We start from the raw sequence: 21,403 nt of genomic DNA, 5'->3' as shown, positions 1-21,403 counted from the left end.
TTTGTGTTCTTCCTCATATCGGGAGATCTATCCCGTAGTGTTGTCATGGTTACGAGGAATGGCGTTTGAAGAAGAAGGGCAACAGAGACTAGATGTTCTTCCATTTCGTTGTTTACTTTCAAGCTCATGTCAAAAGGTACAGATGACTCTTACTACAGGTCTACGATTCTACAGCTGCTCCATACGATACACAACACTTCATGAGAATAAGATTAATTAAAAAAACAACTGCATATGTATATAATAAAAGTGTAAAACACCTACACAGTAAAAAAGAAAAAACATCGACACCATTAAAAGAAAAGAAAGAGTCAAGTAACAAATGAAACCGGGAGGGAAATGTACAAAAGTCTGGGCACATGGGGGGGGGCGGGTCCGAGGGGGCGGTAATGTGGGTGTGTGTGTGGGGGGGGGGGGGAGGGAGGGGGAAGGGGTCTGCTAGTCGAACATGCCGTCGTCGTCGTCGTCGTCGTCGTCCAGCTCGGCGAAGTAGTGGACCTCCTTCTTGGCGCGGCCGGGACGGTCCCGCGACGGGGCCTCGGCCCGGGACCGGGCCTCGACGCGGGCGGCCAGCGGCGTGGTGACCAGCGCGTCCTCGTCCGACGACTCCGACGCCGACGACAACGCCTTTTTGGATTTCTGATGACGCAGGGAGAAACGTGAGATATGGAATCCGGATCAAACCGGTCGGAGCAGCGGAGCGGAAGGGGGGGGCGTCGCTGCGGACGGGGAGCGGAGCTCACCTTGCCCGACGCGGCCTTCTGCTTCTTCATCGAGCCGTAGTCCCCGTCCTCGGAGCCGGAGTCCTTCCTCTTCCTCCCTCGGCCTTTGCCTGCCATGGGGGGATAAACATTAGCGCCTGAGGAAGACCCCCCCCCCCATCACCAGACATGGTCCTGCTTCGGCTTAGGAGGGGAGGGGTCCCACTGCATTCATCCATTCACACGTTCATACGTTCATGCTTTCATCCAGCGACGACAGTGACGACCACGCCAGGGAACCCCCAGCTCGTCGGGAGCAGTCTTGCTCAGGGACACCTCGGCACTTCGTCAGGGGCAGGGATTGAACCGGCAACCTTCCTCTTGCATACGGCCCCACCCTGCCCTCCGGAGCCACATGGTCACATGGTCACATGGGTCCCTACCTTTAAGTGCTGGTGAAGGCTTCTTGGACGGCGTGTCTGAGTCCGAGTCCCACACAGACTTGTCTGGTTTCTTGTCTTTTGGTGCTGCTGGTTTCCTGGCCCTGGGAGCCGCTTCTGAGGGCTTCCTGGCTGCTGCAGACCGACCGGACATTTCATACATAATGAATAAAACATAATAATACACTACATTTTGATATTCTTACACACATGAAAGCAGGCCATGCACATATATACTGTATGCAATCCCTCAGCCACACATTCACTGTGTGACACCGGGGCCCCAAGCACAGCGGCTCAGTGAGGTCACTGCGTCGGCTCAGTGAGGTCACTGCGTCGGCTCAGTGAGGTCACTGCGTCGGCTCAGTGAGGTCACTGGGTTTGGCTTTGGATGTCGCCGTGGAAACCCTGAGAGTAGTCCGCTGAAGGCTGTGAGAGCGGTCAGGTGACCGGGGAGCAGGTTTATGTGGCCGCTGACCTTTCTTAGCGGGGGGCGTCTTCTCGAGCGCCGAGCCGCCGGAGAGAGGGGAGAAGGCCCCCGGCCGCACGCCGCCATCACTGTCTGACTTAGAGCCGTCTGAGGAGGGAGAGAACACAGCAGGTCAGAGCACGGAGGGAGGGGGAGGAGGGGGTGAGAGGAGGGAGAGAGAGGAGAGAGGGAGAGGAGGGAAGGAGAGAGAGAGAGGAGGGGTGAGAGGGAGAGAGAGGAGAGAGGGAGAGGAGGGAGGGAGAGGAGGGAGGGAGAGAGAGAGAGGAGGGGAGGAGGGAGAGAGAGGAGGGGGTGAGAGGAGGGAGGGGGGAGAGAGAGGAGTGGGAGAGAGGAGTGGGGGAGGAGGGAGAGAGAGGAGGGAGAGAGAGGAGGGAGAGAGAGGAGGAAGGGAGAGGAGGGAGGGAGAGGAGGGAGAGAGAGGAGGGGGGAGAGGAGGAAGAGAGGAGGGAGGGAGAGGAGGGGGGGAGGGGAGGGAGAGAGAGGAGGGGGGGAGAGAGAAGGGTGCTCACCACTGTCGTTGCTCTTCTCTGAGAAGGCCTTGGAGGAGAAGATGCTGGCCGAGTCCCTCTTCTTTGGTGCAGCTGCCGGCCTTCATGGGGAACACAGACGGAGGCGTTTTAACGGGTTTTCTCCCCATAACGTGCATATAAACGTGCATCCTAGAAACATACCTTGGACAGTGCACCAAGACAAACCCTACCAGTAACAAAACTAACCAAGGAGAGAACTAAATCAATAGAATGAGAGGGCCCTGGGCCTTACGCTGGGGTGTGTCTGGGGGGCGAGGGGGGGGCGTCCTGGTCGTCGGGGTCCTCGTCGCTGACCTTGCCCTCGGGGGGGTCCACGTCCTCCATGTAGGACCTGGCGGGGGAGCGGGCCCCGTTGTCGTCGCCGTTCTCCTCGTCGTCGTCCTCCTCCTCCGAGAAGTCAAAGGTGTACTTGGGCTTGGAGGCTGACAGGAGACAGAAGAGGTCGCTCAAGTCAGTTCAAGCCCTGAGGGCATGAGGGCATGGCCCTGGCGGAGGAGGACTTGACTAAACACAAGCCGCTCTGTGGGTTATGAACCGCGGTTGCCAGCCTGTTGCGTCACAGCTGCCGCCTCGGAGCGGCGTGTTTCATCATCATCACTGTGACTCACAGACTCCCCTCCCCACACTCTACATCCCTTTCCTGCCCACAAAACGGATCTTCTAGAGGCAAGGAAACCCGCGTCTGGAAGTGGACTTTTGTCATCGACTTAAAATGCAAAATTGAATTATGTTGAAATGTAAAGGTTTACAATTGTAACCTTCCATATTGTACGGTCTGAACCCCAGGCCTGCATTGTGTGTTGCTGTGCTGTTTTGTGGGTAGTTGTGCGGTGTTGTGCGTAGTTGCTGTGCGGGTCTGAGCATTGCTGTGCGGTGTTGCGTCTAGCTGTGCGTTGTTGTGCGTGGTTGTGCTGTGTGTGTAGTTCTGGGGCGGTGTTGTGTCTAGCGGGCGGTGTTGTGCGTGGTTGTGCTGTGTGTGTAGTTCTGGGGCGGTGTTGTGCGTGGTTGTGCTGTGTGTGTAGTTCTGGGGCGGTGTTGTGTCTAGCGGGTGGCGTTGTGCGTGGTTGTGCTGTGTGTGTAGTTCTGGGGCGGTGTTGTGTCTAGCGGGCGGTGTTGTGCGTGGTTGTGCTGTGTGTGTAGTTGCTGTGGGGTCTGATCGGAGGCCCTCTGGGACCTGGGTCTCTTGGGGAATGATGTAGTTGTGCGGTGTTGTGTGTAGTTGTGCGGTGTTGTGTGTAGTTGTGCGGTGTTGTGTGTAGTTGTGCAGTGTTGTGTGTAGTTATGCGGTGTTGTGTGTAGTTGTGCAGTGTTGTGTGTAGTTGTGCAGTGTTGTGTGTAGTTATGCGGTGTTGTGTGTAGGTGTGCAGTGTTGTGTGTAGGTGGGTTTAGCTGTGCGGTGTTGTGTGTAGGTGTGCAGTGTTGTGTGTAGGTGTGTGTAGTTGTGCGGTGTTGTGTAGTAGTGTGTATTCGGGGTCTGACCGGAGGCCCTCTGGGACTTGGTCTCTCGGGGGACGACGAACTCGCTCTCCTCCAGCTCGCTCTCAGACTTCTCCGACTCCTCGTCCGACCAGGGGTTCCTCTTCTTCACCTTCTTGGTGGGCGTGCCCTTGGGCACCGGGGTCTTCCTCACCCGGGGGGCGCCTGCAATCACAACACACAACACAAGGGATGCCTTCAAAGAGGAGGATAATAGAATCAAGGAGTGCGTCAGCAGTGTTTGCTGCCCACTGTGTGCTGGTTCTGCTGGTTCTGCTGGTCTGACACTCACCAGCAAACACGTGACGCACCCCCCATTAAGGAGACAGGTCAACCTACATTGAGGGCATTCGGCAGACACTTTAATCCAAAGCGACTTACAATGAGTACATTTGTCAGAGGTAGGTGGAACAATAGATCGCTGTCGGTACATGAATGTATCCATGTAGCCAGTTCAAACAGGACGCTAACCCGGGTTAACCAAAGCGCTCCACAGCCATGTACAGAAGAAGAGCCGTGCTCTCCCTCTGCTCCAAGGGGAAGGCAGGACCCACCTGGCTCCTTCTTCTCTCTCTTCACGCGGGGGGTCTTGGGCTTGCCCGCGCTGGCAGGGGTCGAGGCAGCGGGGCCGGACGACGGCGAGTTCAGAGAGTTCTCCTTGGAGGCTCCCTCGCCATCCTCGTCAAACTCCATCTTCACCACCACGTCGGTGTCGCCCTGGGGGACCACAACACACCGTGAGGGGCGGGAGTCACAGGGTACCTCCACGTACGATATGATACACCAGACCATAATATATTGTTAGACAATCCTATGACGATACACCACGATACATGTCTATCGATGAATACAAAATGACTGTGAAAAGGTGCAATTAGGGATTTCGGTCTTTATTTATGATCCAATCTGGGTTTTTCAGTCACTTGACTTTGTTTAGTTAACTTCCGTTCAAGTTTCTCTTAAGTAATAAAGCATAAAGTGATCAGCAATCATTTTTAAGAAAACTATCATATCCATATTTGGCGCCAGTTTCTCGATTCTTATCGCACGAAGAAGGGTGACGATGGATCGCCGTATGGATACTTAGTCCCAGCCCTCGACAGCATCCTGCCTCCTGCATCACGCCCGCTGGGAGCCCCCTGAGCAGAGCTCACACTGTGGACCCCCTGGAGGCGGCCAGCTCCATCTAGCCTCTACTATCAGGAGAACGCACGTCGGGACCATCAGGTGCAGGGAGTAAAGGCCCCGGCGCTGTCATCGTGGCGTTTCCCATGAGGTCTAGCCCCTCCTAGTGTCCCACCCTGATAGACACCCTGATCACTGTCACTTACACCCGGCACCATCTTGGCAGCAGCATGCTCTAATCAAAGTCCACGAAGCAGGCAGAGAACCCCACAGTGGGCCAGGAGGCCATGCTCCTCTCCTGACGGGCACTCACCTTCTTCCTCTTGGTGAGCTTCTTGGCCGTGTCGGCCTTCATGGGCTGGCTGGGCGGCTCCACGCGCCGGCCGTAGGGCGAGGGCAGCGTCTCCTCCAGGTGGATCTTCTTCACCTTGGGCTTGCCCACCTTGCCCTTCACCAGCTTGGTGGCCCGGCCCATGCTCTGCTCGTCACGCTCCTGTGCCTCCACGCTCTGAAGCCAGAGGGGGGGGGGGGGGGTTACTGTGGAACTCTAGGTCTGTCTGTCTGCAGGTCTGATATCTGTCTGTCTTTCTGTCTGTAGGTCTTTCTGTGTCTGTCTGTCTGCAGGTCTGTCTGTCTGTAGGTCTGATATCTGTGTCTGTAGGTCTGTCTGCAGGTCTGTGTGTAGGTCTGTCTGTGTGTAGGTCTGATATCTGTGTCTGTAGGTCTGTCTGTGTCTGTAGGTCTGTGTGTGGGTCTGTCTGTCTGTAGGACTGATATCTGTCTGTAGGTCTGTCTGTCTGCAGGTCTGTGTGTGGGTCTGTCTGTCTGCAGGTCTTTTCTGTGTCTGTCTGTCTGCAGGTCTGCAGGTCTTTTCTGTGTCTGCAGGTCTGTGTGTAGGTCTGTTTGTCTGTAGATCTGATGTCTGTAGGTCTTTTCTGTGTCTGTCTGTCTGCAGGTCTGTGTGTAGGTCTGTCTGTATGAAGATCTGATGTCTGTATGTCTTTCTGTGTTTGTCTGTCTGCAGGTCTGTGTGTAGGACTGTCTGTAGGTCTGATATCTGTCTGTCTGTAGGTCTTTCTGTGCCTGTCTGCCTGCAGGTCTGTGTGTAGGTCTGTCTGTCTGTAGGTCTGATATCTGTCTGTCTGCAGGTCTGTGTGTAGGACTGTACGGGCAAAATGGCCAAATGGCAGCTTGTTGAAAATGGGCCATATTTAATAATGATATAAGATGGGTGGCAGATAACCTCAGCCCCACGCAGACTTACGTCCAGCTTCTCGATGAACACCGCCAGGTCCTCCTTCCACAGATCCTCAGACGACTTCCTCTCCAGGCCGCTCAACTCCGCCGTCTGAGCAAGGCGCAGCAACCAAACAAAGAGCCGTCAACCTCCCCGCTCCCCTGCCCCTCCAGCCGGCCGGCCGGCGCCCCTCGGCGGTGCCACGTACCTTGAGGTCGCGCTGCCGGAGCAGCTCCTCCACCTTCTCCTTAGACAGGCACCACAGCGGCATGTTGAGGATGTAGTTGAAGTTGGGCCCCGACGTCGAGCCAGAGTCCCCAGAGGCGTCGCTGTCGTTGCCGTCGCGCTCGTCCTCCTCCAGGGCCTGCGGGCAGAGAGGGGGGGGCTGTGAGCGCTCTGCTCTCCTCCTCACAGGGAGAGCGTGCTCAGACTGCTCCTACAGTGAGGCCGTGCTGCTTTGTTTGCAGGTTGAATGGATTAGGTCGATGGTCCCTCTTCTCTGCAGTGTTTTGCGGCCACAGTTGTGACCGGACCGTGATCACAGGCCTGAAGCGGGGCCCTCTCCTACTGGAGGAAGCCTGACTGTTCCCAGTGTGTGTGCTTCAGGATAGAGTACCTTCTCCTGGGCCTTGGTCCAGGCCACCACCGGGTCAGACTCGTAGCCCTTCTGCACCAGCATCCGGATCAGCTCCCGCTTCGACTTGTTCTCTGAGGTAAACACCGGACAGTTAGGACACCAAGCGATCAATCGTTGTATGGGCGGTGCGTGTGTGCACATGTGTGCGTGCGTGCTTGTACGCTTGTGCGTTCGTGCGTCTGCGCGCGTGTGTGTGTGTGTGTGTGCGTGCGTGCGTGCGTCCTCACCGATGGTGACCTTGCCCTCGATCTTCTCCAGCACGAAGCGGGCCTGGTTGGACAGCTTGGCGGCGTCCGCCCCCAGGCTGCCCAGCAGCCAGTCCTTCCTCAGCTTGTAGTACTGCAGGCGCAGCGTGAAGAACTCCCGCAGGATGTCGTGCACCGAGTCGTAGCGCTTCAGACAGCCCATGTGGTCGAACAGCACCTGAGGGCGTCACAGCTGTGATGAGCGTCTCTACTTGGACTACTGGGGGCACTTTTAGAAAGGAAGACATGCTGGTGTTTACAGCGTGCCAAAGTATCAATAGCAAAAAAGTATTAATGATTAAACATTTTACAATCATTCTTGTAAAAATAAATGAATGACATGATTGCTGGGCCCACAGTGGTCCAACGCTCAGCAGGTTGATCCCTGCCGCCTGTTCATCTTTATGGATGGTGTGTCCTTGAGTCCTTCCAGGTCAGGAGGGTGAAGCCTCACCATGGAGTTGCAGGTCAGGGACGACTGCAGCTTGAAGACCTTGTGCAGCCCGGCTGCCTCCGCCTGGATCAGCTTCTCCTCCGACATGCGCACCAGGAACTTGACGGTGGAGTCCGTGTGGTACTCCTTGTAGTCGTTGATCAGGGCGGGGGTCTTGTCCGTGCCCTGCAGCATGGGCTCCAGGACCGACTCCTTGTAGGCCTGTAGGGAAAGAGAGGACACCCCAGTCAGTCAGGGGGAGAGAGAGAGAGAGAGAGAGAGAGAGAGAGAGAGAGAGAGAGAGAGAGAGAGAGAGAGAGAGAGAGAGAGAGAGAGAGAGAGAGAGAGAGAGAGAGAGAGAGAGAGAGAGAGAGAGAGAGAGAGAGAGAGAGAGAGAGAGAGAGACCCCCACTACGAGGTCCACTAAAGGAAACGCCCAGGTTACCTGAGTCCAGGTGCGGACGGGCAGCTCGGTGATCTCGACGGTGTTCTTGTCGATGACGGAGATCTCTCCACTGACCAGGTACTGGTTCTGCCCCAGCTCGTGGATCACTCCTTTGAAGTTCTTGTACCTGGGGAGCTGGTTGGTCCAAACAGATGAGACATAGTAAGAACAAACTCACAGCTTATGAATCAAGTCGTGCTACATCCCCCCACTGTGCTTGTCCAGGGTTAGGGTTCGGCGGTGGGAGAAGGTGGACCCTGTGGTAGCCTGGAGCGCTGCCGGGCTTTGCTTTGTAAACCCTTGATGTTCCCACCCTTTACCCTGAAACCGTCCCCAGTGCAGTAGGGGAGGGGTTCTGACCATGGGCAGGGGGTCCTGGTGGCTGAGCATGCGGTAGATGTTGTTGACGATCTCGCGGGGGTCGTAGTTGGGCAGCTTGCAGGCCCAGCCGGTGCCGATGCCCTCCGCCCCGTTCACCAGCACCATGGGGATGATGGGGATGTACCACTCGGGCTCCACCTTCTGGTTGTCGTCGTACAGGAACTTGAGCAGGTTGGAGTCCACGGCCGGGAACAGCAGCCTGGCCAGGGGACTGCAGGAGGAGAGGGATGTTAAGGAACCTCAAACCGCTGCTAGTGTCTTAGGCCTCAAGGATTAATGATTCAGGTCCAGATTTAATGAATACATTCAACAATAAGGAATGAGGATTTAAATGTTGTTCCTTGACATTCCGGATCATTGATTTGTATTATCCATCTGATGATTACGAGGGGCTAGCATCACCTGAGCATGGTGAAGATGTACCGGGGGCTAGCATCACCTGAGCATGGTGAAGATGTACCGGGGGCTAGCATCACCTGAGCATGGTGAAGATGTACCGGGGGCTAGCATCACCTGAGCATGGTGAAGATGTACCGGGGGCTAGCATCACCTTAGCATGGTGAAGATGTACCGGGGGCTAGCATCACCTGAGCATGGTGAAGATGTACCGGGGGCTAGCATCACCTTAGCATGGTGAAGATGTACCGGGGGCTAGCATCACCTGAGCATGGTGAAGATGTACCGGGGGCTAGCATCACCTTAGCATGGTGAAGATGTACCGGGGGCTAGCATCACCTGAGCATGGTGAAGATGTACCGGGGGCTAGCATCACCTTAGCATGGTGAAGATGTACCGGGGGCTAGCATCACCTGAGCATGGTGAAGATGTAACGGGGGCTAGCATCACCTGAGCATGGTAAAGATGTACCGGGGGCTAGCATCACCTGAGCATGGTGAAGATGTACCGGGGGCTAGCATCACCTGAGCATGGTGAAGATGTAACGGGGGCTAGCAGCATCCTTGCCCCCGTTGATGCGGGTACCGAACTGTCCCAGGGGCTGAAGGATGTTCACGTTGTTGCTGCCCACAAAGTTCTGCGCCAGGTTCACGATGGTCATCATGAGGGTTTGCTGTTGGAGACAAAAAGAGGAGGTCAAAGGATGTTTTAAAGATTAAGATATAATCTTTTCCTCAGAAGAGGAGATGAGTTTGCTTTTCTTCCTTTGCAAAACAATTGCAAACGTTACTTAGGGTCTGCCCTAACATGGCAGTGTTCCTTGGGCTTTACACGTGAATTTCCCCCCCACGGATAAAGCTGAGCTAATTCTGCATGTTAGCTGTGTGGCTCCAGCAGGTCAGACGGGGGCCCACACCTCTCCATGATGGTAGGCAGACATCTCTGCCACGGAGCCAGCCAGCTGGGCAACCTTCACCTCCCTCTTGTCGTTCCTCTTCATGCAGGTGTAGAGCACCTTCCTCTGGCCCGGCTTGAGACCTGGAAACAAACACAGGCTCAGGCTGCTGCCGCCGCGGTCGTGCTCAACCATGTGTGGTGTGGAGTGAGTGGAGACGGTCTTTCTTTGTGTGTTCAAGATCGTTCATGTTTGATTTTATCGGAGGTTGTCTTTGCGTGTTTCAGGGAGTGTGCGATGACACTAACCACCGGGGGAATGATCAACCTCCAATGAAACGTGTGCATTTGCGACCAAACCAGAGAAGCATGAGGGAATGTGTTTGTATGTCGTGATGTCAGAGGGGGGGTGTCAGAGCGTGGCCCGGGGGCGCTCTGTGGGGGGGCTGGCATACCGTCCACCAGGGAGGGCAGGGACCTCTCGTTGTCAGAGTTGGAGAAGAGGATGAGCTCCTTGTTGATGAAGTCGTTGTAGGACAGGTGCCTGGTCTGCGTTCCGTACAGGTATTGCTGGAGGAGGAGAGTATCATGAGCTCACCAAACACAAAGCCATCATTGGTGCCAGCGCCGCTTTTCATTTGGTCGGCTATGACACTCGTCTGATGAATGGGCGAGTGATTTAACACGGTCAAAACAGGGCTGTGGTTCTGGGGGTTCCTCTGTGTGGCTGCGGGTTGACAGCGGTTCTCCTACGTACCTCAGGCAGCCCGTGCAACCGGCGCTGGCGGCGGTCCTCCATGAAGTTGGTCAGCCACTCCTTGCGGTCGTCCGTCTTCTTCTTGCTGAAGGCCTGAGGAGGAGGAGGAGGAGGAAGGCCTGCTCAGCGTGTGACCGGTGAAACCTTTCTACCGCTCTGGTTACATTTCCCTCTTCCAACTCTTAGTGAACCGTAGCCATAGCGGCCCCTAGGTGGTCTCATGACTGCATTTCTATTTTGGAAGTTAACGTTTTTTTAGACCGTTTTTAGGTTGATTTGAACGAACAGGCATGTGGAATAAAACCCAGCTCAAATAATCCACTTCAATTTGAATTCTTTTTACCATTCACAGAACTTTGCCACATTCGACCTGGACCAAATCAAAAGGTCCAACAGACTGTGGGCGCTGTCTCCATGGAGACGGAACTCACCAGAGTGATGGCTGAGTCGTCCTCCGTGCCACCGTATCGGAACATGATGCGGTGCCGCTCCATCTCTGAGAAGTACTCCTTGGCCTCTTTGCTCGTGCTGGTACCCAGACCTGGAACACCAGTCACAAGGACGTCCTTCACACACTGCCACACCTGAGACGGCCCACTGAGGCCCAGACACACGGTCTACACGCCAGGGAGAGAACCCACGTCGGAGGAACTCACCTTTGTAGTACTTTATATGCCAGGTTTTGTAGTTTTCTGTGTTTTTCTTCCACTCGTCAAACTCGGGAATGCTGTAGAAGGCCATATCCACCTTGTTCTTGCTCACCTATAGATCCAGAGCACATAGAAATGTTACATCCTGGTGAAGTTGGCAGTGGGCCGGGGGGGGGGGGGGGGGGGGTGCCTCACCTTGACGATTGGGGTGATGAACTCCTCCAGGAAGGTGTGCTTGAGGAGGGACGGCCAGTTGTGGTGGAAGAAGTTGATCAGCAGACCTTTGATGTGGGAGCCATCTTGATCCTGGGACACAGAACAAGGCACCACCGAACCATGAAACATCTCCAATCACCACCGAACCATGAAACATCTCCAATCACCACCGAACCATGAAACATCTCCAATCACCACCGAACCATGAAACATCTCCAATCAACACATCACCGATATAACACGGGCTGTCAAAATGAGCCTGTGCATCTCCCAGATCCTTCTGAAGCATTGACCGCATTAAAAACAATAAAGGCAGCAGCAGAAAAAAGCAATGAATCGCGATTAATCAAAGAAAATTGGGCGAATAATCAGTTAATGATTTTTAAATGATTAAAAGTCCATAAATAATTTTAAATTAAGAAAGGACATTTCTATTTTTGCATTTTTCATTCCCCCTGGCTACTTAGCTAATGGGGTACACTCACAACACAGCGAGAGGGCAGCTGAATGGAACCAGTGTTCTGGACTTTAGGAATAAGATACACAACACGCCTACAATGACGCGACTGGACAAGACAGATTATTATCGGCCCAAGATTAATATAAGTACTGTGGACCAATCCCTCTGGGAAATGTCAAAGTTATTTGACATTATAAGATCCTGACGTCAATCAATCAACTCAGACTCAGGTGATTTTTGCTCAGATAAAACCAGCATGCCTGTAGAGAAGGTCCTTGCTTGTGTCCCCGTGTCCTCATTGACACGATGCACTCACCTGATCCGTCATGATCATGATCTTGCCGTAGCGCAGGGACTTGAGGGATTCGGGGTCCTCGTAGCTCTTCTTGTACTGCAGCCCCACGATCTTGATGATGTTGTTGATCTCAGCGTTCTCCATGATCTGCCAACACACCGACACTCAGTCAACACCACGGCCCTGGGCACCTGCAGGGTCTGCTGCTTCCTCTGGACGGTACCTGTCTGAGACCCTTCTCTGGGTTCACCCTCGCTCTACATTAGGTCTGCCATCCAGCCTCTTGCAGAAGGTCAGAATGACACGACCAATCAGCCTTCGAGGGGAGGGAGTTTCATGACCAATGGGTTGTGTCAAAGTCTGCCAAATTAAAGGTCCCATGACATGCCACCAGGTGTGGTGTGATTAGCCGTTACAAGCCGTTTTGAAAATCTGCCCCTTATGACATCACAGGTGGGCGTGTCCACCTAGATGTGTGCTGTATAGAGCAGTCTACCAGCCTACCCAGTGGACTGTAGCAATTGTTGCTCATCTGTCACACGTCTAGGCGGACACGCCCACCTGTGATGTCATAAGGGGCTTTTCAAAACGGCTTGTAGACTCCATGGCCCCCAGCCTGGTGTTCTAGTGTGTAGACTCCATGGCCCCCCCAGCCTGGTGTTCTAGTGTGTAGACTCCATGCCCCCCCCAGCCTGGTGTTCTAGTGTGTAGACTCCATGCCCCCCCCAGCCTGGTGTTCTAGTGTGTAGACTCCATGCCCCCCAGCCTGGTGTTCTAGTGTGTAGACTCCATGGCCCCCCCAGCCTGGTGTTCTAGTGTGTAGACTCCATGCCCCCCCCAGCCTGGTGTTCTAGTGTGTAGACTCCATGCCCCCCCCAGCCTGGTGTTCTAGTGTGTAGACTCCATGCCCCCCCCAGCCTGGTGTTCTAGTGTGTAGACTCCATGCCCCCCCCAGCCTGGTGTTCTAGTGTGTAGACTCCATGCCCCCCCCAGCCTGGTGTTCTAGTGTGTAGACTCCATGCCCCCCCAGCCTGGTGTTCTAGTGTGTAGACTGAATCTCTGGAAGGTCTCATGAGGCGGTGCTCTGTGATGGAGTGGTCACCTGCTTGTGCGAGGCCTCTCGCACATTGAGGATCTTCCCTCGGAGGGGGAAGACCCCGTAGCGGTCGCGTCCGATGACCCCCAGCCCCGAGACGGCCAGCGACTTGGCCGAGTCTCCCTCCGTCAGGATGAGCGTGCATTCTGACGAGTGCCTGCCGCCTGGAACACACACACACTCAACCTGTCACACCAACCCTCCATCATAGCAAGCTCAAGCTTCAAGTTGTATTAGAAGAGTCAAGGTCCAAGGAACACGTCACTCATACCAGTAACCATGGCTCCAGGTACCAGGGCACAGGTAGCAGCCTCACTAGTTCACTACCTCAACTAGTTCACTACCGGACCCTCTGATGAGCAGTGACACTTGTGAAACGGGTCTTTTGCAAGCTGCTTTTCAATCATAACTCGGTAGCTCAGCTCCTGGCTGACAGTGGCTGTGTTTTGTACTAAGGCCCCACATGGGCAGAGCTTCAAAGGGGAGGAGTGGTGGGAGGATGGCTCACCTGCGTCGTTGGCGTCATCCAGCTTGGGGATGCCTTTGATCTTGCTGTACTTGACGGACGAGCACTTCTTGTTGAGCTGGGTCTGGGCCTTGAACTTCACCCAGTTCAGGATGCTCTCCACGATGCCACAGTTGGTGGCCTGCAGTAGGGGAGGGCTTAAGTGAGCGGGGATCTCAATGGGTTGTGACACCATGACTCATGACGCGATGCACGGCAACGACTGAGACATCGCTCACTGCAATACCGTGCGCAGTGGGACTTCATAACAGAAAAGAGATTCAAATGTCCGGTCTGAACGGATCGTTCTAGTGGAGTGAACAACAGTTCAACTCCTCAGGTTCTCATGACGATGGAGCCTTTATAAAATGATCCACGCATCACGCCGGTGACAGCAGCTTTAGTCCTTCAGTCCGCTCTGTACTCACCGCCCGGATGAACTTCTCAGACAGAAGGCACTTGGAGCCGAAGCTCTTGGTCTGCAGCGTCATATTCTCCTTGGTCTGAGAGTCGAATGTGGGGTTCTCGATCAGTGCGTTCACAAACACCCAGATGTGGTTCTTCACCTGGATCAAGAGAATACAGTCATGAGGTCTTGGTGTGCACACAGACACACACACACACACAGACACACACACACACACACACACACACACACGTTTGGGAGAAGAGCGGCATCCACACCTGGAAGGGCTTGACCGAGACCCCTGCCTTGTTCTTCTTCTTCACCACCTCGATGAGCTTGGATACAATCTGGTCCACCACGTAGTCGATGTGTCTCCCGCCCTGTGGACCAGAGGGAACGATGGTGATCCACAGCAGAGTGTACACATGATGAAGCACACCTTAACAACAGAGACTATTTGTCTCACCGAAATGGTAAAACCAAAAGAACACTTTGTCCTGTATTAATAACTATTGATCATAGTTTGAATTCAACGTCTTTATTTGTCGGTTGTCTCTTTACGTAACGCGCTTCTTGAACACTGTTTCAGATAAAACAGATTAAAAAGAACCATGCGTTCGAGCAGACTGAAGAGGAGGGACGGTGGTGAGATAGTGGTGAAGGCTACTGTTGATTGTGAGGCAGACTGGGTTACTCGGATGGAGAGGATTGTTATAACAACCTCGTAATATGGGAGCGAGGACGTCCACTGGACTATCAGTGATTGGTCTAATTTCACTTGTGTCTCTCTAAAAAAATAGAGTGAAAATCCTATACTTCAATGTCTCCATACACGGTAAAAGAAGTCAATCACGAAGGCATTCAGATGGACAGTAATGTTCTGTCACCGAGGGATCAAACAATTTGGGAAATGTGCCTCCATGAAACGCTGTTTTGATGAGACATCTGAAAATAAGCAGGGAGTACGCCCAAGAGACAGTTGTGTGAGGGGCTGACCATGGGAAGGTTTTACATAAGGTCCAATAAGCCCAACCTCCATCTCTCCTTTTTTGAAGCTTGTTTCTCTTTTGGGGAGAGTCACAGCCTTCCATCTTAAACAGCCTTCGTCGTCATTCTGACGACAAAGGCTGTTTAAGATGGAAACGTTCACATTGAGTACATTCCACCTCTACTGTGCAGCGCCCCTCAGAGACGCCGTAGTGTCGTGTGTGGCTGTGTAACGTTGCAAGTGAGTAGCGGTGCTCATGGTAGGGGATGAGCCCTCTGGTAGCGTACCTTGGTGGTGGCGATGCTGTTGACGAAGCTGACCTGCTGAAAGCCCTTCTCGCTCATGGCCAAGCCCACCTCCCAGCGCTCGCTCACCGACTCGTTCACCACCTTCAGCGCCACGCCCGTCTCGTCCAGCTTGTCCTTCACGTACAGGTCCACGTAGCTGCGGAAGCCCGTCACCTGTGGGCCCAGAGGACACGGTCACTGGGAGTTCACCAGCAGAACGGCTGCTGACCGCACAGCAGGGGGGGCTACTGAGTTTCCTTACATCAATGTTGACGCTACCTTAGTGGTAGCTCATTAATGCTACGGTCTTACAGAGGGTGCACTGAAGTTCATTTGATGATTAATACTATGTTGTGTTTGGTCCGGCCATGGTTAAAAACCAATGGCAAACCTGTAGTTGCCAAACCCCAAACAACACACAATACATCTCCGTTACCTCCAGTAGATATCCGCACTCAAGACCCCCTCTGACATGTACATGCACTACACTCAAGACCCCCTTTGACATGTACATGCACTACACTCAGGACTCCCTGTGACATGTACAGTGAGGACTTACCGGCAGTTTCTTCCCGTTCAGCATGACCTTGACCCCCCGGCAGGAGCCGGCGATGTCGTACGCCCGGCGGGTCAGCAGCGCCACGATGTCCTTGTCCAGCTTCTCCATGTTGAACTTGGACAGGTCGGGCTGGAAGGTCACGTTGGTGAAGTCCTCGCTGTCAAAGTGCTTGATCTTTGGCTCCGCCGTCTTGGTCATGTTGTTCTGCCAGGTCTGCAAGAAAACCACATAGAACAAGACTTTAGAGAACCACATAGAACAAGCCTTAAGAGAACCACATAGAACAAGCCTTAAGAGAACCACCTAGAACAAGCCTTAAGAGAACCACATAGGACATGACTTAAGAGAACCACATAGAACTAGACTTTAGAGAACCACATAGAACTAGACTTTAGAGAACCACATATAACTAGACTTTAGAGAACCACATAGAACAAGCCTTAAGAGAACCACATAGAACAAGACTTAAGGGATCCACATAGAACAAGCCTTAAGAGAACCACATAGAACAAGACTTAAGGGAACAACAAGACCTAAGAGAACCAAATAGAACAAGACTTAAGAGAAACACAAAGAACAAGACTTAAGCGAGCAAGACTTAAGCGAGAGAACATAATTAAGAAAAACGCATAGAACCAGATACAACAAGACTGAAGAGAACCACATACAACAACTTGTTCTATGTGGTTCTCTTAAGTCTTGTAACAAGACTTAAGTGAACCACATAGAAGCAGAAGACTTAAGGGAACCAAATAGAACAAGAAGACTTAAGGGAACCACATAGAACAAGAAGACTTAAGCGAACCACATAGAACAAGAAGACTTAAGGACACCACATAGAACAAGAAGAATGAAAACACAACATGGTTACAATCATAATAACTCAACTACAAATACAGTGTGGTTAGGAAAAAGTTCAGCCACACCTTATGTCTCCCCTGGTGGAGGAAGTGGGAACCCCATATAATTGTGACACGATGCCAATCTTGTGACAAAGCACCCATAAAATGCAACCGTTGCCAAAACTTGGCAGAGAACACCACTGGTGATAACAAAACCCTACATTACATCGGATGCATCTCTCCGCAGCCCTGCAAAACAGCATGTATTTGATGGGCCGTTAAAATCATGACAGGATTCAGACGATCCAGCACTGCAATATGCTTGTAACCCTCAACGTCAGAGGTTGCTGGCCCGGTCTAAGCACCTGCTTGAAGCTCTGCTTGTACTCCTTGCAGGCCGTCTCCACGGTGAACTTGGTGCTGAAGATGTTGCAGAGTTTGGCTCCGTAGCCGTTGCGCCCACCTAGCGGAGGGAAGCACAGCATACCCAGGGTCAAACACCGCAGGCCTTAAGGCCGTCCGCCCTCGTGGCCGCCCCGCCGCCCCTGCATGGCCGTGGCCTTCATACCTGTGACCTTCTTCTGCTCGTCGTCGTAGTTGCTGGAGGTGAGGAGATGGCCGAAGATGAGGGCCGGGACGTACATCTTCTCGTCCTTGTGCTCCACCACGGGGATGCCTTTGCCGTTGTTCCACACGGAGATGGTGTTGGATTCGCTAGGGGAAAAGGAAGAGCATGGGAATGAGATAGAGCAGTGTTTCAGTCTGAAAGTGAACCTCCACCTCCCTGACATCAGACAGTGCTAAGTATACAGCCAGGACCAGCCATCAAAGAAACGCTCTAATGAGCAGATGACAGGACGGTATCGTTACCACGGGAGGGATCGAATGAGGAGGGTGGGGTGGGCTGGAGGTAGGCTGGGGGTGGAGGAGGAGAGTAGGCTGGGGGTGGAGGAGGACAGTAGAGAGGGGTGGAGGAGGACAGTAGGGTGGAGGAGGAGGACGGTAGAGTGGAGGAGGAGGACGGTAGGGTGGGGGTGGAGGAGGAGGACGGTAGGGTGGAGGAGGAGGACAGTAGGGTGGGGGTGGAGGAGGACGGTAGGGTGGGGGTGGAGGAGGACGGTAGGGTGGGGGTGGAGGACGGTAGGGTGGAGGAGGAGGAGGACGGTAGGGTGGAGGAGGAGGAGGACGGTAGGGTGTAGGAGGAGGAGGACGGTAGGGTGGAGGAGGAGGAGGACGGTAGGGTGGGGGTGGAGGAGGAGGACGGTAGGGTGGAGGAGGAGGAGGACGGTAGGGTGGGGGTGGAGGCGGACGGTAGGGTGGAGGAGGAGGACGGTAGGGTGGAGGAGGAGGAGGACGGTAGGGTGGGGGTGGAGGAGGAGGACGGTAGGGTGGAGGAGGAGGATGGTAGGGTGGGGGAGGAGGAGGAGGACGGTAGGGTGGGGGTGGAGGAGGAGGACATTAGGGTGGAGGAGGAGGAGGACGGTAGGGTGGAGGAGGAGGAGGAGAGCTCCACCGTCTGCATTTGAAATGAGGGCAGCATTGCACTCCATGCGCAGACTCCCGCCAGATTCATCAGGGCCGGACAACCAGGCTGCCCCCCCGCTGCCCTCCCTCCCCTGGACCCCTCCAGCTCTGCACGTCTCTGGGTTTCCTCTCAAGTCAAAGCTGCTACCGGTGCAGTTTGGTTAATGATGGAGGCAATCCCAGCATGGTTCCAATAGCAGTAGGCACCAGAAACCATTCATCCGCTATGCGTTCGTATCATATCTTCAGGAATACAGGCGTTCATTGACAACACTTACGGATCAATGTTGATCTTTATGGTGGTCATATGCTTGTCTCTTTGTTTGTTGTCGGCTGCATTTACTGTTAACAGGGAAAATGACATAAAGATGTACAGTTTACACACAATAACAATGAAGTAAGCAGCAAAAAATGTATCAAATGGGCAAATTTCCGATTTGCCCTTTATTTTTTTGCCAGATTTATTAAACAATTTTACAAAAAATAGTGCATTAAGGCAGCTATGCCTAATTCCCCAAATAAGAGATGTCTGGATTAACAATACGAGAGGAAAAGTAAAGCTCACCCACCAAGAATTTCATCAAAGATTTTGTAAAGTCCAGGGACATATGTGATTTCTCGCAGGTTCATTCCGACATCTTCATCAAACACCCACAATTGCTGGATAAAAGAAGAGAGATTTGGCGTGAGAATGGTTTGGAGCCGAGTCAGCAGTAGCAAGGAAGACGAGAAGCGTACTCTCAGCAGTGGTTCACCCACGGGATATAGTCTAGTAAACCAAGCCTATTGAGGAAACAGTGGATGGTGCACTGGTCTGCTGTTGTATAGATGTGCACGTACTGTTGGCTCCAGCTGTTGCTGAAACACACTTACTTCTACCCTTCACCATGTGTGTATATCTCCCCCAATACATCCGATTGTTAAGGCACTGTATCTGTTGCTGCGCTTTCAGAACACATCATGGATGGGTTCATTATCATGTACCTTCACAAAACAAATGTAGGGGCCAGGTAGGGTAGTGGTTAGGGGGTCAAGACTCAGACCCAAGAATACTAGGTTGGATCCCTAGTGTCAACAACCTATTGGAAGCTTACAATACCCCTTCCTGCTTCCTACCCATTACTTTTAACGTCACTGTTAGCATTGACCCAACAGACTAACAGGGACTTCACAGTGCATCCACAGACACACAGAAAAATGTAATGACAAAGCAAAAGTGTTCCACTAATATGAACACAATGAGTCCGACTTAGCACTGAATACAATGCATGTCGCTTTCAATATCTTCTATCTTCAGATAACGATAACCGGTAAACAGGAGAAGCGGAGAGGCTCTTTGGATCTCACCTGTGTGACGGGCTCCACCGAGCCGATGTAGGTGTCCGGGCGGAGCAGGATGTGCTCCAGCTGCGTCTTCTTCTGGTACACGCGCTCCACCGTCATCTTCTTGGAGCCCTCCTTCTTGGTGGACTCGCTCTTGCCGCCGTTCGCCGCGGCCTCCTCCTTTTTGGCGGCATTGTTTTTTTCAAAGAGGGTCTGTTGTTAGACACATTTGGCGCAGACGTGTTACGAGAAAACAGAGAGGCTTGTAGGAATTTGAAAAAAGGAAAGAATGACCTGAAAGACAGTTTTGCAGTGGAAAAATGTGTAGATATTATAGACCTGCACCTCAAGTCTCAAAGGACGTCACACGCCACACATTCATGTGATTGAATCCCATTTATCAGGATAAGAGAAAGAAATTACGAAAAACCCATTGGGAAAGAAAGACATGTGGATAGAAGAAGCAGCCTATAAGAGGGATCCCCATTCCAGGATGGCACCAGGCATCATCACATCAGCAATGTATGGAGGGGAGCCTATATTGCATTTACTACCAACCAAGTCAGTGGTGAGGGGCTATGTTAGTATCAAAAGATGTAGAGTTTGCCAGGTGAACAAGAAATAGGAAGCCCTTTCAAACTAGGAGCAAAGTTCAGCGTTTCAGAGCCCAAAGAGGAAAGTGCCAGAAATTATGTGATTTAGTGGTAAAGGACAGGAGGTGGGAGGATAAAGCCATTAAGCCAATTTAAGACCATGTGATTGTTAACGGCTATCTTTGACTCAAAACGTATTCATTACGTCCTCTCTGGTCCTTCACAATGAACCTGTGCCACAAGTTATGACGTCGGGTTATTAAAATAATCGATGCTGACATTTGTGCATGGCTACTGTGTGCAAGGTTGTTGATGAGTTTTATGGGACGTTAAGGTGTATTTCAAGTGTGTGCAATTCATGTTAAACATTGTGTTTCAAATGTGTTCCAGGTGGAAGCCCGCGCAACAAATGTGTATTACACATTATAACATAGTATGCGGTATAGTTGTACACGAAGAGATGCCTTATACACGTCAAAGGGCCTCGGCAAATATTATGGACCGTCCTCGGTTACAACAATGATTTAGACCGGCTGAGGGTTAAAGAGACAGGGTTGACATAAGAGCCTCTGAGCAGCCAGTCCAGCCGGTCCTTTGTTTATAGCCTCCGGAGGCACACGGAGGGTTTAAAGTTGTGTCCCGGCGAGAGGCCACATGGCAAGGGTCGGGGCGGGGATCCGAGGACCAGATTACCTAGCTGTACCGACCAGGTGGGGTCTCGGTGAGGGAGACACGAATATGAATAGCGCCAAGACGTGTTGCTAAACAGAAAGTGTTGTGCAAAAAAAAAAAAAGACTTGTGCAACGATAGACTACTTCCTAAAGTTGTATTCAACGCGTATAAGCGTCGTCCTGAATAGTACGGGGCCTGACCTAAAGCCATTTACTGATCAGGACATGCAGGACCATGCACGGTGCAGAGAGGCTGACTTACCACCCAGGTTAGACCCCCACTGCCCGCTGCGCCGTTGGACATCTTCCTTTGTGGTCCCTAATTCTCCCGATGCAGATCTCTGAAGGTTTCTCAACTCCACCGGATTTAAAAGTCCATCAACGATGTAACTGTCCTCAGTTTAATCCCAAAATATGAATCCACACTCCATCCGTTTATCCAGCCATCTTCAAAAGGTGACGATTCACCGGCATCCGAACAGGCGGAGGAAGGGAAGGGTGACGCGGCTTTTGTTAAAATCGACAAGCGGTGATTTTCGCTAGGCCTTCGCTCCAACAAAGATGCTAACGGAGCTATTTGCTAACACATAAATACTGTACAAAAACGCACATTAAATAGCACATTAGTTAATTATAAAATAATAATGTTGCATTCGAACAACGCCTGGTTAAAATATTCCAAGAACCCTTGTAGTATAAATACTTTTCATAAAAAAAAATTAAAAAGGTAGCTATCTGAACACACCGTCCGGTTCCGCCATCAGCAACACAGACGGCAGATCCCCACCGCGGGATTGGCC

The 21,403-nt window shown here is 52.6% G+C and overlaps 1 protein-coding gene across 2 annotated transcripts; it reads right to left on the bottom strand.

Moving 5' to 3' along the window:
• Nucleotides 1-103: 103 nt before the first annotated feature.
• top2b (DNA topoisomerase II beta) lies at nucleotides 104-21,365 on the bottom strand. 2 transcript variants are annotated; one of them, XM_079749598.1, is made up of 36 exons: nucleotides 20,866-21,365; nucleotides 19,363-19,551; nucleotides 18,585-18,675; nucleotides 18,294-18,357; nucleotides 17,060-17,205; nucleotides 16,857-16,954; nucleotides 15,650-15,862; nucleotides 15,091-15,264; nucleotides 14,094-14,195; nucleotides 13,838-13,975; nucleotides 13,413-13,551; nucleotides 12,911-13,068; nucleotides 11,830-11,955; nucleotides 11,033-11,143; nucleotides 10,844-10,949; nucleotides 10,619-10,728; nucleotides 10,188-10,280; nucleotides 9,886-10,000; nucleotides 9,453-9,574; nucleotides 9,061-9,209; nucleotides 8,120-8,351; nucleotides 7,760-7,894; nucleotides 7,336-7,536; nucleotides 6,864-7,059; nucleotides 6,616-6,707; nucleotides 6,208-6,363; nucleotides 6,027-6,110; nucleotides 5,076-5,270; nucleotides 4,192-4,354; nucleotides 3,641-3,802; nucleotides 2,394-2,583; nucleotides 2,141-2,220; nucleotides 1,620-1,718; nucleotides 1,145-1,276; nucleotides 744-832; nucleotides 104-639 (listed from the first exon to the last, which is right to left on the bottom strand). In XM_079749598.1, the coding sequence occupies exons 1-36, from the start codon at nucleotides 20,905-20,907 to the stop codon at nucleotides 439-441; spliced, it is 4,893 nt and encodes a 1,630-aa protein (XP_079605724.1). In that variant the 5' UTR covers nucleotides 20,908-21,365; the 3' UTR covers nucleotides 104-438. The 2 variants fall into 2 exon arrangements, with proteins under 2 accessions (XP_079605724.1, XP_079605725.1); XM_079749599.1 differs by having other exon boundaries at nucleotides 19,363-19,518.
• Nucleotides 21,366-21,403: the final 38 nt, after the last annotated feature.

The sequence above is a fragment of the Pollachius pollachius genome (assembly GCF_949987615.1).
Source record: "Pollachius pollachius genome assembly, chromosome: 13".
NCBI lineage: Eukaryota > Metazoa > Chordata > Actinopteri > Gadiformes > Gadidae > Pollachius > Pollachius pollachius.
Note: the sequence above shows the minus strand (reverse complement) of the source record. Positions and strands in the feature narration are given on the sequence as shown.

What these genes read in the sequence shown, in the direction of transcription:
- top2b (XM_079749598.1), bottom strand. Translation starts at nt 20,907, where the DNA reads ATGTCCAACGGCGCAGCGGGCAGTGGGGGTCTAACCTGGGTG. An exon ending in GAGAGGCCTCGCACAAGCAG is followed by an intron (nt 11,956 to 12,910) that starts GTGACCACTCCA and finishes GTGTGTTGGCAG; the next exon opens with ATCATGGAGAACGCTGAGAT. An exon ending in CTGCCTACCATCATGGAGAG is followed by an intron (nt 9,210 to 9,452) that starts GTGTGGGCCCCC and finishes TGTCTCCAACAG; the next exon opens with CAAACCCTCATGATGACCAT.